We start from the raw sequence: 16618 nt of genomic DNA on the forward strand, positions 1-16618 counted from the left end.
AATCTGGCAAGGGGAAGTGCCACACCAGTGTAGGGTGGAAGTTAGGAAACTGGACTCAGATTGCGAGTTAAAAATCCTGTCATTACACCCCCTTCAGCAAGTTATCTGACCTGCATTCCTTCAGTAAAATATCCAGCAGTACAAATGGATGTTATCAGTACAAACAATGTTATTAAGGCTGCTCTGGTCAGCCCAATGTTGGATCACAATCCTGAGAGAACATGAGGATAATAACCTCAGTTATTAACAAAAGCCCTGAACCATAATAAGGGACCGAACCTCACAAGAACAATGAGGTCACTACTACATCACTGAACACGATGCTGGACCTGAGACGGACACGGATATTATACTCCCGGTACCTCGTCGTTCTCAGCTGTGATGGCGGCACACTTGGCCTCAGTGGCAAGGTCTCCGAACTCGCTGGTCAGCTGATTGGCCAGGCCTCCCAGTTCATCGGGGTTGGTGTTAGATTTAGTCACCTGGAAGGGAAAATGGCCATGTTAAAGGAAAAACATGTAAACAGTGTCAAATGGCACGGATGTCCTGGAAATTCAGGGTCAACAGAAACCTCATGGGATATTAAAGAAATGTCTGTTTTGCCCTGTCAGCATATAATGGCCACCAAGATTGGGATCAGTTCTGTTTCGATTAGGTAATTTCAGGAAATGGATTGAATCTATGAACTGAAATTTCTGTAAGGTTCAATGACCCTGTTCCTGGAGATCTACCGTCCTGAAGGTTTTGACTCCTACCCCAACTGGGACAGGGTTGGTTACCACTAGTCTATAAAGATTTTTCTAAGAAAGAATCAAACCAAAATTTTCCATTTCATCTTCATGGACCAAAATGAAACGGAGTTGACCTAATACTCCAGTGCAGCCTTTCAAAGAATGACAAAATGACTGGAAAAAAAAACGTTTGCTCAAACTCTGATGATCACTTTCTCACTCACCATCTCTTGCACGGTGACAGCGATGGCCTTGGCGGTCTTCACCATGGTGGTCTGGTAGTCCACGAAGGTTCCCTCTGGCTCCTCGCTGGGGCCCTCCCCCATCTTGTTGATGGCCTGGTTGATGGAGTCCACCATCCCGCCCACGGCCCCCGCCGCGCTGGCGGCCTCGGCCAGGGTGGCCGACAGGTCGTCTACGGCCTCCTTCATCATCTGCACGGACTCCTCCAGAGCCTCCTGGGTGTGCGCCGCCTGCCACCACAAACGGACACGCTCACCAGGGGGACCCAAACTAGCCGGGGTTGCGGCAAAACTGCCCCGGGAATGTGCCCCCCCCCCCCGACCATGTGATATTTAGGTAGGGTACGGGAGTGGCAATGTCAAAGAGGGAGTGCTCATATTTGGGTTGGGTAGAGGCGTAGCCAAGTGATGGAGGATGGGTTGACATTTAGGTTGGTTGTGGCGATTTTCAGGTAGGCTGTGGGGGTAGGACGAGGGCGTAGGCTTTGGGGGATGTGGGTGTAGGCTTTGGGGGATGTGGGGGTAGGCTGTGGAGGGTGTGGGGGTAGTCTGTGGAGGGTGTAGGGGTAGTCTGTGGAGGGTGTAGGGGTTAGGATGTGGAGGGTGTAGGGGTTAGGATGTGGAGGGTGTGGGGGTAGGCTGTGGAGGGTGTAGGGGTTAGGATGTGGAGGGTGTGGGGGTAGTCTGTGGAGGGTGTAGGGGTTAGGATGTGGAGGGTGTGGGGGTAGGCTGTGGAGGGTGTAGGGGTTAGGATGTGGAGGGTGTGGGGGTTGTCTGTGGAGGGTGTAGGGGTTAGGATGTGGAGGGTGTGGGGGTAGGCTGTGGAGGGTGTAGGGGTTAGGATGTGGAGGGTGTGGGGGTAGGCTGTGGAGGGTGTGGGGCTCACCTTGGGGTTGCCACCCGCCTCCTTGGCAGTGTAGAGCATCTGCAGGGCGGATTCGGCCAGCGTCTTGGTCTGATCCAGCACATTCATCTGCTGCTGGCTGTTCAGGATCTTTGAAGCCGTGCCGATGGAAGCCATGATGAGCGGCTCAAAGTAGCTGACCATCTGGGACACCTGTACACACACACATCTCAGGAGTTAGACAGAGGCTGACCATCTGGGACACCTGTACACACACACATCTCAGGAGTTAGACAGAGGCTGACCATCTGGGACACCTGTACACACACACACATCTCAGGAGTTAGACAGAGGCTGACCATCTGGGACACCTGTACACACACACATCTCAGGAGTTAGACAGAGGCTGACCCTCTGGGACACCTGTACACACACACATCTCAGGAGTTAGACAGAGGCTGACCCTCTGGGACACCTGTACACACACACATCTCAGGAGTTAGACAAAGGCTGTCTATCTGGGACACCTTTATACACACAGATCTCAGGGGTTAGGCCGAGGATGCTGTCACCCAGGGCTGCAACCATGACCATAACCATAGCCAGTCACCTACGGCATATACCAATGTGCTGCCCAATACAACAGCATTATCAGCACACAGATAATTTCAAATTTAACAGTGCAGTATCTGGTATCATGTGTCATACAAAGTGAAAGTGGATGTTTTACTTGCTGCTCATTTACCTAACAGTGCAATGTATGAGCATTTTCAATGAAGATACAGGGTGAGCATATTTATTCTGATTTTTAAAGATTGTGGGCACAACTGGATCTCTTAACTGGAGATTCCACCCTGTTGCCCTACATTATCCATATCCACTCTCTGACCTTGTTCAGCAACTAAACCTCAAGTTGTTCAGTCCAAGCACTGTTTGTTTGTTTTTTCTCCCCACTGCATTTTACCGGTTTGCCATGGATGCTTTTTAATTCCGTTCTTTACGATGCCATGTTCAAATACTCAGTGTGCTGTGTAATCCATGTTTAATCTGTCTGTGATCTAATGTGTGCCCCATAAGAACAGCACAGTCTGTGCATTTGTTGAGACTGGGGGATTACTCCAGTAATATAAGATGAAAATAATGGCAAAATGCATCTTTTATTTGCTCTTCATCCTCAACAGCATCCACCTAAGACCCAGCAGGTTTTTTCTACATAACGCAAGTGTCTTGGATGACAAAAACATTGAGGTGAAAATATTTTAAAAAATACTTACTTTATTTATATTGAAGTGTACGTTTCAGCATAGTAGGCAAAAATTAATTGCTGGGTCTTCGTGGATGTCAGTTTTATACAGTATTATAGGTTGTATTTCCAATCCTCCCTCTATTACGAAACTACATTGAGTGCATTGTGATGTCATCGTTGTGATGTCATCATTGTGAGACGAAGGAGCCCGCTGTGATGTTGCAGGAGTACTTCCTGGTCAGGTGACGGTGCCCTGGCTGTAGATCTCACCTTGTGTCCCAGCTGGGAGGCTTCGGAGCGGGCTGCGATGGCGACCGGCTCGATCAGGTTGCTGATCTCCTGGACCGACGCGGCCATCTGCTCATGCAGTGCCTAAAGAGGGAACATGGAACATCTCAACAGCAGTTACACAAAACCCCCCAAAACCCCATAATCACGCTGGATGATGGCCAATTCCATTTGAATTCAGTCCATTCAGCTAACTAAATCTAACTCATATTCAAGTGCTGATGTTTCAATGAACTAAATTAATCTCAAGTTTCATCAAGTGGCTGAATTGAAATTTGTTTAATTTTCATTTTGAGAATTTTAAAATCCATATATTGTCCAAATGGGATTTTAACATGAATTAACTGAATTTTAGTTCATTTCCTAAATTTACCTAATTGAAATTACCTGAAATTGAGAAATGTCTGTTATGTTTCACTGGGATATTTCAATGAATTTAATTTCTTGAATTAATTTCCTGAAATGACCCCTGCCCTGTATATTCACAACATAACGCTACTTCAGTCGGCACTGTCACAAAAGAGAAAGGAGCATGAATTAGCTCCAGAATCATTTACTTCTGAATCAACACCTGTTGCAAAGCATGCTGTGTAAAATTCCTGTACAGATATTGAGGCTCAGCATATTTTCGGCAAACTGAGAAAATTGAGTCCTCTCTGCTTCTTAACTGCAGGAGGCTTCGGTTGGTAACAGGAGCTTCTGGTGCTATATTACAAAACTGAACTTCCAATTTCTCAGCAATGCACTTGTTCACTCTCCTTAACAAATTCACAGAACAATTAACACATGGGAGCGTTTCACCGTCACAGCACAGAGACAGAATTTACAGTGTTAAGAAAACAAAGCTGAGTGTCTGGTGCGTCTATGGAATCTGCAGTTGCGTTCAGCATAGCCCTGGGTGATCAGGGTTGGGGGTACCTCTTGGGAGATGTCCTCTCTGGGGGTGAGCTGCTGGCTGATGGCTGCCAGCGAGGCCTGGTCAACCTCGCGGATGCAGTTGTTGAGGACCTCGATGGCGTCGTCACACTCTCTCTGTCCCGGGGCCTTATCTCTGCAGAGGGTGGGAGCACAAGGGTCAACATCTGGATACATTACAGTGCATTACAGTCATGTAGCTGATGCTTTTATCCAAAGCAACTTGCAATTGATAAAACTAAGCAGGGACCAATCCCCCCTGGAGCAATGTGGGGTTAAGGGCCTTGCGCACTCTGTTGGTGATGATCTTGGCTGATTCCCTACCTCATGTTGGTGATGATCTCGCCTCATACCCTACCTCATGTTGGTGATGATCTCGCCTCATACCCTACCTCATGTTGGTGATGAGCTTCTTGATGGAGTCGGAAACCGTTCTGGAGTGGCCGGCCAGAACGGACCAGTTGGGTGGGTCTTTGGGGTTGACGGCCAGCGAGCGCGCGGTCTGGATCATGCCAGTGGAGCTCACCAGCATGGTCTTTGCTGCTGCAACGATAGGCTCCATCGCTGCCAAGCCCTGGGGATGAGGAGGATGATTTTTACATTTTTACCACCGGTGGTCTCCCAATTCGGAACTAAAAACTGCATCACTGTGACCCCTGCCAGTTCAAAAAAACACTGACAAGCAGCAGCATGGTCTCTGCTAACAAACAAGATATCTGAGCCAGACCTGGGTCAAATACTAAATTCCTTTGGATTAAAGTACTTTTCTGCGCTCGACTGATCTTGCCTGGTGCAATTGAGCCAACCAAGTGGACCAGAAGGCAGGGTTTTCAAATTTTGAGAGTATTTCATAGGTTGCAATACACCAGAGAAGCTCAATAGAGCAAGGAACTGTATTAGAACCAGGTCTGCACTCTGCTAAGAAGCATGACGTCTGAGTTGGACTTGTCAGCCTTGCCACTTCAGAACAATACTTCATCTGCAGCTTTTGCAGGCAGACTGTGGGCATCAGATTGGACCAGTGGAGGGTGCAACACCTGTTGCAAAGCGTGCTGTGTGCAAAAACTGAAACCACTCATTTTTGTAAAGGGCGATTTCTGCTGAGCGAGTGCCAAGTAGTCAGGTGGCCTAACAATGCAGCAGGCGGGAGGTTCCACCACAGATACTGAGGCACATATTCTGCAAACTGAGAAAATTGAGTCTCTGCTTCTTAACTACAGGAGGCTTCGGTTGGTAACAGGAGCTTCTGGTGATATATTACAAAATTGAACTTCCAATTTCTCAGCGATGTACTTGTTCATTCTCCTTAACAAATTCACAGAACAAGTAACACATGGGAGCGTTTCACAATCACAGGACAGAGACAAAATTTACAGCACTGGTGCAGAGTGAAACATGGACACCCCACTAACTGATATCTGTTCCAGGGTGAGGCAAAGTCCAGTAATTCACTGCCCAACATGGCCGCTAGCCACAATCAGCACAGTCCTGATTCGATAGCCCGGGGCCCCTTTACACATTAGTACAGCGCTACGAGGACTAAAAAAAGAAAGATATACAGAAATGTCTCATCTGGATTAATGCGAGACATCTGTCAGGGACAAGCACTGCAGCAGCGCTAAACCCCTGGCTGAAGCACACTCAGCTTAAGCCTGCTGACCTCTGACCTCCCAGTGCAGGTCAATCAGATTACCCATTAGAACACATACAGTATACAACAGTGCATGGACCTTTAAAGGTTCAAAGGTTCATCACAAAACCGAACCAAAGAAATGAATGAATACTGACGCCCCAATGACAGCATTAGCGTAGAGTATAAATATCAAAGTTATGGCCTTTGCGAATGTGGGGCAGGCCCACGGGATCTCTGTATAATATGTCAGATGTTTTGAGTAAGTTTCGAGGGCTCCTTCGGTCCGGAGTGGATGTACCTCCGGGCTGATCTGTGCTGGGACGCTGGCGAACTCGGGGTTGGAGGCGAAAGCGGTGAGGTTGTCCACCGCCTCGATCAGGGGGCCCGTGGCGGCCTTGCATTTCTCCCGGTTCTCCTCGTTGAACGCTCCGTCCAGGGCCTGCGGGAGAGGAGAGACGGGAACCTCCTCAGACACACTCCATTTCACACCCCACACCAATCCTTTATTAAGAGGTCCTTTCAGAACATGCTTCTCTTTATCAAGGATTCCCTGGGAGAAATGCCAGACAGAACGGCTGCAAGTGGGGAGAGCGAGAGGGTACAGGAGCGGTCTTTGCGCTCAAGTCTTTTTCTTTATCATTTAAGGAGGTGACTTCATTTCTCCAGATACAATGATGTCCCTATGTGCCCACAGAGGGCTCGAACTAGCAACGCTACCATTGCCAGTTAAGCAACATATCACGAGATTTATTTAATCTACTTTAATTTGGTGTCGCCTTTCTCCCAGTACGTACCTTGATGGATTTGACGAGATTGGCCGTGCTGTTGGCCACCTCCTTAGCGGACTGGACGAACTGTCGCTTAGCGACGGGGTTGGCGGTCTTTGAGGAGGCGAGTCGGCAGGCGTTGCAGAGGGCGGACGTGTGTTTGGCAACAATGGTGGCGGCGGAGAGGACCTTGGGAGAGACAACGGAGGCGCGTTAGTGAGAAAGGGGAACAAAAGCCCCCCCCCCCCCCGGCACCGGCTCCCCTCAAACCGTTTCAGCGAAAGAAAACATGCTCGACTTCGCTCAAGATGATCCATGGAGGAAAAAAATAGCCTGCTAAATTTACCACTGACGCGGTTACATCACCAGACACAGTTTATCCTGATCTGAAATTCAGCCACCACAGCATGAAGTCGCAATAGGAGCGTGTGGTGAACCAGAGGGAGCAGAAATAATCCAGCTCAAACTGGGGGTTTTTTTGGGATTCAGTGGAGGGAAGATAAAGGAGCACAGATAAAGCTGATTGCAGACCTGGAGGGGAAAACACGATGACACATGTAGATTAGCTGCTTCTAGCTTTCAAAGTCACTCAATGAAAAGCTGCTGCTGGCTAATGCGATTTCCCCATAACCCTGTTGTCACCTCTTCCAAGCTGTTATTAAGCAACTTAAAAAGAGACCCTTCTGACCCCAGCAGTTAACCGTGATGGGATATCATCCGCTATTTTATCCTGCGTATCAAAGGAAACTACAGTAGCGTTTTTTGTTTTTTTTTTACATTTCTGTTCATCCTTGACTTTTGCAAAAAAAAAAAAAAAAACATTAAGAGATAAATATATTTTTCATGGGGACTCTCACTGAGATGTTACAGCACACAGCATGAAAAATTCAATACAAAACGCTACAATAAAAACAACCAGCAAACCAAAGGAGTGTTTGACTACTTGAAAACAAAAGTTCAGAGATACACTTTAACTACAAATTTTCTCATGGAACAGCACCATGTCAGACCTACATATTTGAAATATTTAAACTGTCACTGTAACAATCAGATGTATGAGTGAATTCCTACAGATCCCTGAAGATGTTCAAAGAAAGGCGTTACTAACCAAAAACCAAAGGATCATAAGAAAAAGAATTTCACTAAAACACATCCATTTTTTCCGGTAATGTGCAGGACTTTAATCCAAAGGTTAAAGTATTTCAAATAATGTTAAGATACATATACATTTTTTATTTATTTACAAAATACAAGTGTCTTGGATTTTTTTAAAAATGTAAAAAAATGTATTGAATGTCCCTTGTAGTTTCAGCACAGAAGAATATATGATTCCTGAGATTAGGAAACAGAGACTCATGTCCCCTACGAGGGACAAACCTCAATTCCTGGGTCTTTGGAGGAAATGTGATCTAAATCAGTAGCATGGACCCATACAGTAGCATAGAGGACAGGTCCTTCTCTGCAGTGTTAGAGTGCGTGAGGTTAGCATGGATGGTGCTGTAGCTCCATCCTCTCTGGGTCACGATGCATGGAGCACTGTGGGCGTGGTTCAGGAGGGCCTACCTGGGACTGGGTGCAGGCTGGGTCGGTCAGGTTCTGGCAGGCCATCTGGATGGACTGGTTGGCTCGGGCGAACTGGGCCGGGTCCACCAGACCCTTCTGACCGGCGTGGCTGCTGGGGTCCGAAACGGCAACCAGGTAAGCCGCCTGAAAGGGGAACAGAAACGCTCGCGTTAACATGGTAAGAGCTTTCCTCCCAGAATACACTGCAGCTCACCTTCGTTTCCTGGAGGGCTGCTTCTGAATCGATCCATATTCGATCGGGTTTCTCAGAACCATAGAAACAATCTGGCAACTGCACTGGATACTGCAACGGCGTAATGAGGTCTGTGGTAAGAAACAGGAGCTGAAGCTCCCTGCCGCTCCATCATGAAAAACTGAAGAAGAATGCCTCCAGGACCAGAATAATGAGCACCTCTCTTACACATTTCCATTTAAAAATATATTTTTATTATATACGTTTTTATTCACAGCAATACCATATGTCCTTCCGTGGCGACCAGGACCCCTCACAGAAAGACCCTGAGAATGTGCTGGAATGGGAGAAAGGCAGGAGCTCCGGTGCTTTGTTCCAACGCTCTGATGTTTTCGAGTGCTCTCTTCGTGGATGACTCACTGGGCTTTTAAAAGCACACAATGCCTGCTTCACTTACGATTGTGCGAGAGTGTGTGCAAGTGTGTGTGTGTGTCTTCGCTGAAGCACAGCAATAGCCAACGCTGAAATATGAGCGACGTGCAGCTCCCACCCACTGCCACTTCCTACGCAGCGCAGGGCAGACCGGAGGCACCGGGATCCGCTCTGCTTCCACACTCACATTCTGACTCTGAGCCCCCCTCCACAGTGTGGTGCCTCTGCAGAGAGGCTCTGACTGAGTCCCAAAGGAGCATGTCCTCCTGAGACCACATCGGTGACAGGGCGACTCACAATCAGATTATGGGTGCAAATCAGCCGAGGGAGAGGATTCGGCCAGCAAGGATCACAGACCCTGTCCCTCTCTCTCCTCCAGACCCTCTCCCTCTCCCTCCCCCAGACCCTCTCCCTCCTCCAGACCCCGTCTCCCTCGCTCCTCCAGACCCTCTCCCTCTCTCTCCCCCAGACCCTGTCCCTCTCCCTCCCCCAGACCCTGTCCCTCTCCCTCCCTCCCTCTCTCCCCCAGACCCTGTCCCTCTCCCTCCCTCCCTCCCTCCCTCCCTCCCTCCCTCTCTCTCTCCCCCAGACCCTGTCCCTCTCCCTCTCTCTCTCTCCACCAGACCCTGTCCCTCCCTCTCTCTCCCCCTCCCCCTGTCCCTGTCCCTGTCCCTCTCTCTCCCCCAGACCCTCCCTCAGACCCTGTCCCTCTCTCTCCCCCAGACCCTCCCTCAGACCCTGTCCCTCTCCCTCCTCCAGACCCTCCCTCAGACCCTGTCCCTCTCTCTCCCCCAGACCCTCCCTCAGACCCTGTCCCTCTCCCTCCTCCAGACCCTCCCTCAGACCCTGTCCCTCTCTCTCCTCCAGACCCTCCCTCAGACCCCTCTCTCTCTCTCCCCCAGACCCTCCCTCAGACCCCTCCCTGTCGGGGTTCACCTGAGCCGCTGCCTCCGTGAGGCCGCACAGGGCCTTGGAGCCGGAGCTGACCGAGTCGCCGAACTCCGGCAGGTTGCTGTTCTTGGCATTGTGAGAAATCCCGGCCATGGCCTCTCCCAAGACCTGCGTGAAAAATACAAAAATACAAAAATTCAATATAATGTAAAATGTTTTTACAACAGTTTAACTCTATAGATGCTGTTATAATTCAAGTAAAAAAAGGTTAAATGGTAAATGGTTGGCATTTATATAGCGTCTTTATCCAAAGCGCTGTACAATTGATGCTTCTCATTCACCCATTCATGCATTCATATACCAACGGCAATGGGCTGCCATGCAAGGCACCAACCCGCTCGTCGGGAGCATTTGGGGGTTGGGTGTCTTGCTCAGGGACACTTCGATACGCCCAGGGCGGGATCAAACTGGCGACCCTCCGACTGCCAGACGACTGCTCTTACTGACTGAGCCAATGTCCCCCCCTAGTTAAAATCCAGGCTTGTAACTCCAGCATCAAAATCTATGAAGGCCATCTCAGTCGCCTTTTTAAAGTCTTGAAGCCACATAAACATACCCGAAACATCTGATAGATACTGATGACAGTTCTTCATAGCCAGTACAGGCTATTGAGTTTTCTTCCCAGTTACAGTTTTTGAGCAGCTTTTTTGCCATCATGACTACTTCATGTCCACTATGACAAGCCTGCCGCACTGGAACCAATCCCGTGCTTGTCAGAATTTTTTAGTCCCACGCCGCTCCAACCTGATCCGACACGCGCTACATGAACTTTAACATCACAGCTGCAGCGCCCACAACGAATCAATTAACGAGAACCGGCTAATCGGCTCATTTAAATTTGGAACTTTGTCACCAGCCATTAATGTGTGCTTCCCCCCAGCTGTGCTTAATGGACCAAGACTCAGCCTGAACATAGAGGAAGAGGGTAGCATACACAACATGAAAACAATATCAAGAGTGCATACGAGTCGTAAGACGCGATGCTTGGGCGCTAACGCAGGTGGAAACTGAACCGTACCTTGGAGTTCTCCATGACGCTGTCGATGCAGTCGAAGTAGGAGAGGTCGCACACAGCCTCTGTGGGGTTCTCCAGCATCCCTCGAACCGTCTAGAGGGGGGGAAAGATTATTTCCAGACATGATAACAGAACCACCTGCAGAACATATTTACTCACTCACTCACTCTATTCTCTGTATCTGAGCAGAAGGAGGAAAAACCTGGGTGCTCTGACCCACAGGAATCAAACTTACTTTAATGTAGGTATATTAGGTATATATTCCCATAATACAGGGAAATGAGCATGAAAACCCAACAATAAAAAGCAGTTTGTGAACTTTGACCCACAGGGCAGGACGTCGGGAGGACTCCCACGTATCTGCTGGGTGTGGGATGTCCTGAGAACCTGTTCTCTGAGAAAGAGAGAGAGGAAGAGAGAGAAAGGAAGAGAGAGGGAGGGAGAGGGAGGGAGAGAGAGAAAGAGTGAGAGAGAGAGAGAGGGAGGGAGAGAGAGAGAGGGAGAGGGAGAGGGAGGGAGAGAAAGAGTGAGAGAGAGAGAGGAAGAGAGGGAGGCAGAGAGAGAGAGGAAAAGAGAGAAAGGAAGAGAGGGAGGGAGAGGGAGAGGGAGAGAGAGAGAGAGAGAGAGAGAGAGAGGGAGAGGGAGAGGGAGGGAGAGAGGGAGAGGTAGACAGAGAGAGAGAGGGAGAGAGAGAGGGATGCAGAGAGAGGGAGAGAGAGAGTGAAAGAGAGAGAGAGGGGGAGAGGGAGAGGGAGGGAGAGAGGGAGAGGGAGGGAGAGAGGGAGAGGGATAGAGAGGGAGGGAGAGAGAGGGAGAGGGAGAGGGAGAGGGAGAGAGGGAGAGGGAAAGGGAGAGGGAGAGGGAGAGGGAGAGGGAGAGAGGGAGAGGGAGGGAGAGAGAGAGGGAGAGGGAGAGGGAGAGGGAGAGAGGGAGAGACGGCAGTAACAGAGCGTACCTCCAACTCGCGCAGGGCGTTATCACACTCCTTCTGCCCCGGGGCCTGCTGGGTGCACATGGTGATTAGCTGGTTGATGCTGTCAGTGACGGCACTGTGAGAGAGAGAGAGAGAGAGAGAGAGAGAATTAGTTATAGAAAAGAGAGGGGGGGAGATGGAGAGAGCAAGTGAGAGAGAGTGGGAGAGGGGTAGAGTGAGAGATATAACAGGGAAGCGAGCCAGCCATAAGTATGATGTGAGATTAGAGAGGGAGAGGGAGGGAAAGAAACAGAGAGAGAGGGGGGGATGGATGGAGGGAGGGCGGGAGGGAGAGAGCGCTAGCTGCTGAGAGCCGAGGCTCGCCCACACGCGCCTGGCATTTACGGCTACCTATCCGCGTGAGCCCTCTCTGGGATGCCTTGCAGAGAGAGAGAGAGAGAGAGAGAGAGAGAACTGTGTGTGCATGTGCCTGTGTGTCCGGAGAGCACAGCTCGCAATGTGTTCATCAGCGCGTGACCTCTGACCCTACCCAGCACGCCTCAGCGCTACGCTGCTGTTGCAGGCTCTTGCAGCCTGCCACCCGTTCCTCTGACAAAGCCAAACATTTCGGCTTTGCAAACGGCACCATTATGTAACCATGCCGATTTCCATGAGCAGCCACAGAAGGGGGGTGCCTTATGTAATAGATGCTAATTCACGGAGAGGAGAGCCCGTTAGGGGAACCGTGTGTCGCTTGAGAGCCAGGTTTTACAACACAAGCACCACTTCTCCGTCCTCCACGCGCGTATGCGACCCTCGCTTCACCGACCTCCCCGCACTGCGCACACGGGGAGCTCTGAGGATGGGGTAGGCCGCTCCGGAGACCCGCGGCACAAACCTCTTTATCTCCGAGCGCAGCCGCGGCGTGCTAACGCTGAAGCCCACTCTCTCAGGAGGTACTGCCAGTGTGAAGAGGCTGTTCGGAGCGCCCTCACGAACGGGGAGGGGGCGGGGACTCTTACCGGGCCGCGGCTGCCAGCTGGTTCTTGAGGTTGGGGGCGTTGGGGTCGGTGGAGAGGGCCTTGGCAGCCAGCAGGAGCTTGCTGGAGGACATGGAGATGGTCTTCAGGTTGGTGACCACCTGCGTCTGGTCTTCCTTGGACTGCAAAAACACCAAGAGAAATTAAAGACAAGAAGATTAATTTTTTACCAAGTAACAAATTATTCATAGTGCCATATTGAATGAATTTTGACTCAAGATTTAATTGGCGCTTAGATTGAGATTTGCCTTTGGTTTCACGCACAGCATAAAGAAACCGACTTGAAAATAGACATATACAAACTGCAGCTCTCCCAAGAACAAACACAAGTTTGAATTTCACTTCAATTCAGTCAATTCAGAAATGTAATTAATAACATCCACACTATTGTGTGAGCATATATAAGTCCAGTGACATCCTCAATTGACCCAAGTGAAACAAAATGGACGGCTCAATTACAAAACCATCTCCCTCCAATTTCCCAGATACCACTTCCAGTTTGACGCTTCCTGCCGGGGGCCCACCTGTGACTGCCCAGCCATGTCCACGCCGGCCTCCAGGAACTCGTTGAAGTCCTGGCCGAACTTGCCCGAGGCCTTGGCCAGGTCCTGGGTGGTGCCGCGGGAGGCCTGCACCAGCTCGTTAGCGGACAGGTTCAGCCCGGCGGCAGCCTGGTTCAGGTTGGCCTGCGCCTCCTGGAAGTTCTTACCGCCCGCAGGGAACTGCGTAAGGAGGGGGGAAATGAGCAAAGCAGGGATCCCCCTCAAATCAGATTCAACTTTTCGATTCCATTCAAAGAGTATTACTTCGGTGCAATAGTCAAGGCTGCAATTTGAAAATGGAGATGCATTTTCAGTTGCATTGCATCTGTGGTGATGGGTGACTCTTGGCAGAGGAACTGTCCAAATTTGTTTGCATTGTTAGTGAGTGTCCGGTTGAGAGTGTAAGGTTTAACTTCGAAGCAGATCTTCAATCCATCCTACACCCTCATGAGTATCTAATTGGAAAAAAAGTGTGTTGTCTGACACTGCAAGATGTGATAATAAGCAAGGTGCTACTGAGAAAAATGAATGAACTTCGCTTGGGAAAACGTTTTCCTGACTTATCAAGAACAGTGGGACATTTGGCCACACTCTGTGACTTTCCTATGACTTTCAAATGATGTAAATATTTCTATGGAATTTCGAAGACAGAGGGAACACTGGCCAAGGGGTATCGAGCTCCACGTCAACCTCAGACCTGCCCTCCTCCACACAGAATAAAACAGGACAACACGTCACACATCAGTATCCTGCAGGCAAACCTTGCCAAGTTCAGGAGATGACTCACTGAGCCAAACAATAATGCCACATTGGTACAAAAGAAAAAAGAAGGCCCTAGTCGTTTCTGAGAATTTTTCCTGTTGAACACCTGTGAGACCCTGTCACTTTAAACGTGGTTGGCCCAAACACCAAAACCACAGTATAGCTGAATGCATTGCTTTTTGCGTGATTGTTTACTCTTTGCGGTTGCATGGGAATGAAGCTATTGGAGCAGCCATGCAAGCGGTCAGTGAATCCAGTGATTCTAGACTCAGCAGCCACTTCAAAAGGCCTTTGATTGAATTAGACAATAATGCAAATCAATTCAATTTCACTGACACTCAAGTGAACAGTTCAGATGTTGGTGTGTAAGATATATTTATGATGAGTGTGTTGCTCAGTCACGTGGCCTACGTGACTGCATAATGTGCTGTAAGACGATCTGGATATGATTTATTTTAGCAGGTTTGAGTATGGGCCTGGTCTCTCTGGCTCCACGCACCGAGTTGGACAGGAGCTTCTTGCTGGCCTCTCCGACTGTCCGGATGGCGTTGTCCACATCTCTCTGTCCAGGCAAGCAGTTTACCGTCCTGTTCAGGGCCTGGGACACAGCCTTTGCCACCTACACGTACACACATACACACACACGGACACACACACACAGGCACGTGCACACACAGGCACATGCACACACAGGCACGTGCACAGACACGCACAGAAAGGCACACAGATACACACAGACACAGACACAGATACAGGCATGTACACAGACACACATAGAAAGACACGAAGGTCATCAGTATTACTGCATTACGATAGAGAATGAAAACCATTAACCAATGCAAAGTGAATTTGCTTCATAGTGCTGGAACAACACCAATTACACATCTCCCTTCTGATGTCAGGAGAATCTTAACAGAGATGTGACTTAAAGGACAGACAATCCAGGACAGCACTTAGGCAAAGAGAGATGAAAACAGAGGCTAATGGATTGAGTGAAAGATGAAGCGCGTATTAGGAAACCCATTTATGATGCAGCAAGGAAAGTACTAGTCTGAATAAAACGTCTGAATAAAAGTCTTAGCTCTGCGATGCCCTTTCACCTTGTGCCGTTCAAACAGATACCACACCCCAGAACCCATCTGTCTGAGCCAGATCTGGGTCAAACACGCATTCAAAATACTTTAACTCTTTAGATTCTGTTAAACTTGTAAACTTGCCTGTATGTCACTGAGAATATTCAACTTAACATCTTAACATGTCATTTTGAAAGAAGAATGTATTTTCCAAAAACAATTTCATTAATAAAATAAATAGTTTTTGGAAAATAAATGCTTCTTTCAAAATGGCCAGCACTGCAAAAACTGACTTAACAAGTGTTTTAGTCTTGTAATAAGACTACTGGTTGAATGACAAGTGACATTTTCTTATCCACGATCACACTGAAGTCATCAACCGCCTTACCTCATTGGCACTACATTTGTCTTATATAGCAAAAACTTAATCGAAATATGACCAAGTGCAAAAACAAGACTAAAATACTGGTTTTGTATGGTTCTTGCAGCGAGTCATCTGCAGGAATGTTACCGGACATGAAAGGGTTAAAGCACAGTGAATGGCAGGTCGGTGCCAGGGTCGCGGCCCTCAGGAGGAGCACTAACCTGGGCCAGCCTCTGCTGGCTCTCTGGGTCCCCGGGCTTGGCGATGGCTCTCTTGGTCTCCTCGATGAGGTTGGCCGACTTGTCCATGACGTCCGCGGCGCAGTCCAGCATGGCGTTGCAGGCCTGGGGGTCGGCGGTGTTGGCGGCCACCCCGCGTGCGGACGAAGCCAGGGCGCGGAGGGCCTGAGCGACATCACGTGCAGCCATGCCTGCAAGAGGGGCCCCACTCAGATCAGAGCCATGATTACTCTGCCATCACAATGCCTGCAAGAGGGCCCCACTGAGATCAGAGCCATGATTACTCTGCCATCACAATGCCTGCAAGAGGGCCCCACTGAGATCAGAGCCATGATTACTCTGCCATCACAATGCCTGCAAGAGGGCCCCACTGAGATCAGAGCCATGATTACTCTGCCATCACAATGCCTGCAAGAGGGGCCCCACTCAGATCAGAGCCATGATTACTCCAGCATTCCAAATCTTTTTCATGGGCAACATTTTCAAATGTTGGTACAATTGTCATGGCTACCTTTAGAGTCGCTTCTCCTCTGCAATGTGTCACGCCTTACCTTCAAAATATACTTTTGACAGTGGAACTAAAGCAAAAAATCTGTGAGTTTGATGGCACAATCGGCACAGTGATATTACAAGACTTCACAGCAAACACCATCAAGTCGGTAAGAAAGATGGGATGCCTTAGCCTGTTCATTTTGTATTTTTACATATCTTTCCCTGATTCTTAGGGTCTAAGTAGAGTATTTGAGTCCACTCTGTGACTCTCCAGGATTTTGTATTTCAGAAATAATATTTTCTTGGATTCTTAAAGAGTGTTGGAACCTCTGGGAGGTGCCCAGCACGAGTGACAGATAGACAGCCAGTGGGA

General features: G+C 49.1%; 1 protein-coding gene across 4 annotated transcripts in view; it reads right to left on the bottom strand.

Moving 5' to 3' along the window:
• The window catches only part of tln1 (talin 1), a 115036-nt gene that overhangs the window by 25128 nt on the left and 73290 nt on the right, over nucleotides 1-16618 (bottom strand). For all 4 annotated transcript variants that reach the window (XM_061263361.1, XM_061263358.1, XM_061263359.1 and 1 more), the window contains 16 exons: nucleotides 15736-15944; nucleotides 14577-14696; nucleotides 13298-13495; nucleotides 12756-12895; nucleotides 11776-11869; nucleotides 10824-10913; nucleotides 9791-9913; nucleotides 8230-8373; nucleotides 6694-6855; nucleotides 6198-6338; nucleotides 4659-4840; nucleotides 4270-4402; nucleotides 3334-3435; nucleotides 1860-2030; nucleotides 956-1204; nucleotides 363-482 (listed from right to left, as the gene is read on the bottom strand). In XM_061263361.1, the coding sequence (XP_061119345.1) occupies nucleotides 363-482; nucleotides 956-1204; nucleotides 1860-2030; nucleotides 3334-3435; nucleotides 4270-4402; nucleotides 4659-4840; nucleotides 6198-6338; nucleotides 6694-6855; nucleotides 8230-8373; nucleotides 9791-9913; nucleotides 10824-10913; nucleotides 11776-11869; nucleotides 12756-12895; nucleotides 13298-13495; nucleotides 14577-14696; nucleotides 15736-15944 (2378 nt within the window). The remainder of the gene's footprint in view (nucleotides 1-362; nucleotides 483-955; nucleotides 1205-1859; nucleotides 2031-3333; nucleotides 3436-4269; nucleotides 4403-4658; nucleotides 4841-6197; nucleotides 6339-6693; nucleotides 6856-8229; nucleotides 8374-9790; nucleotides 9914-10823; nucleotides 10914-11775; nucleotides 11870-12755; nucleotides 12896-13297; nucleotides 13496-14576; nucleotides 14697-15735; nucleotides 15945-16618) is intronic.

Source organism: Conger conger, chromosome 12 (genome assembly GCF_963514075.1).
Source record: "Conger conger chromosome 12, fConCon1.1, whole genome shotgun sequence".
NCBI classification, from domain to species: Eukaryota; Metazoa; Chordata; class Actinopteri; order Anguilliformes; family Congridae; genus Conger; species Conger conger.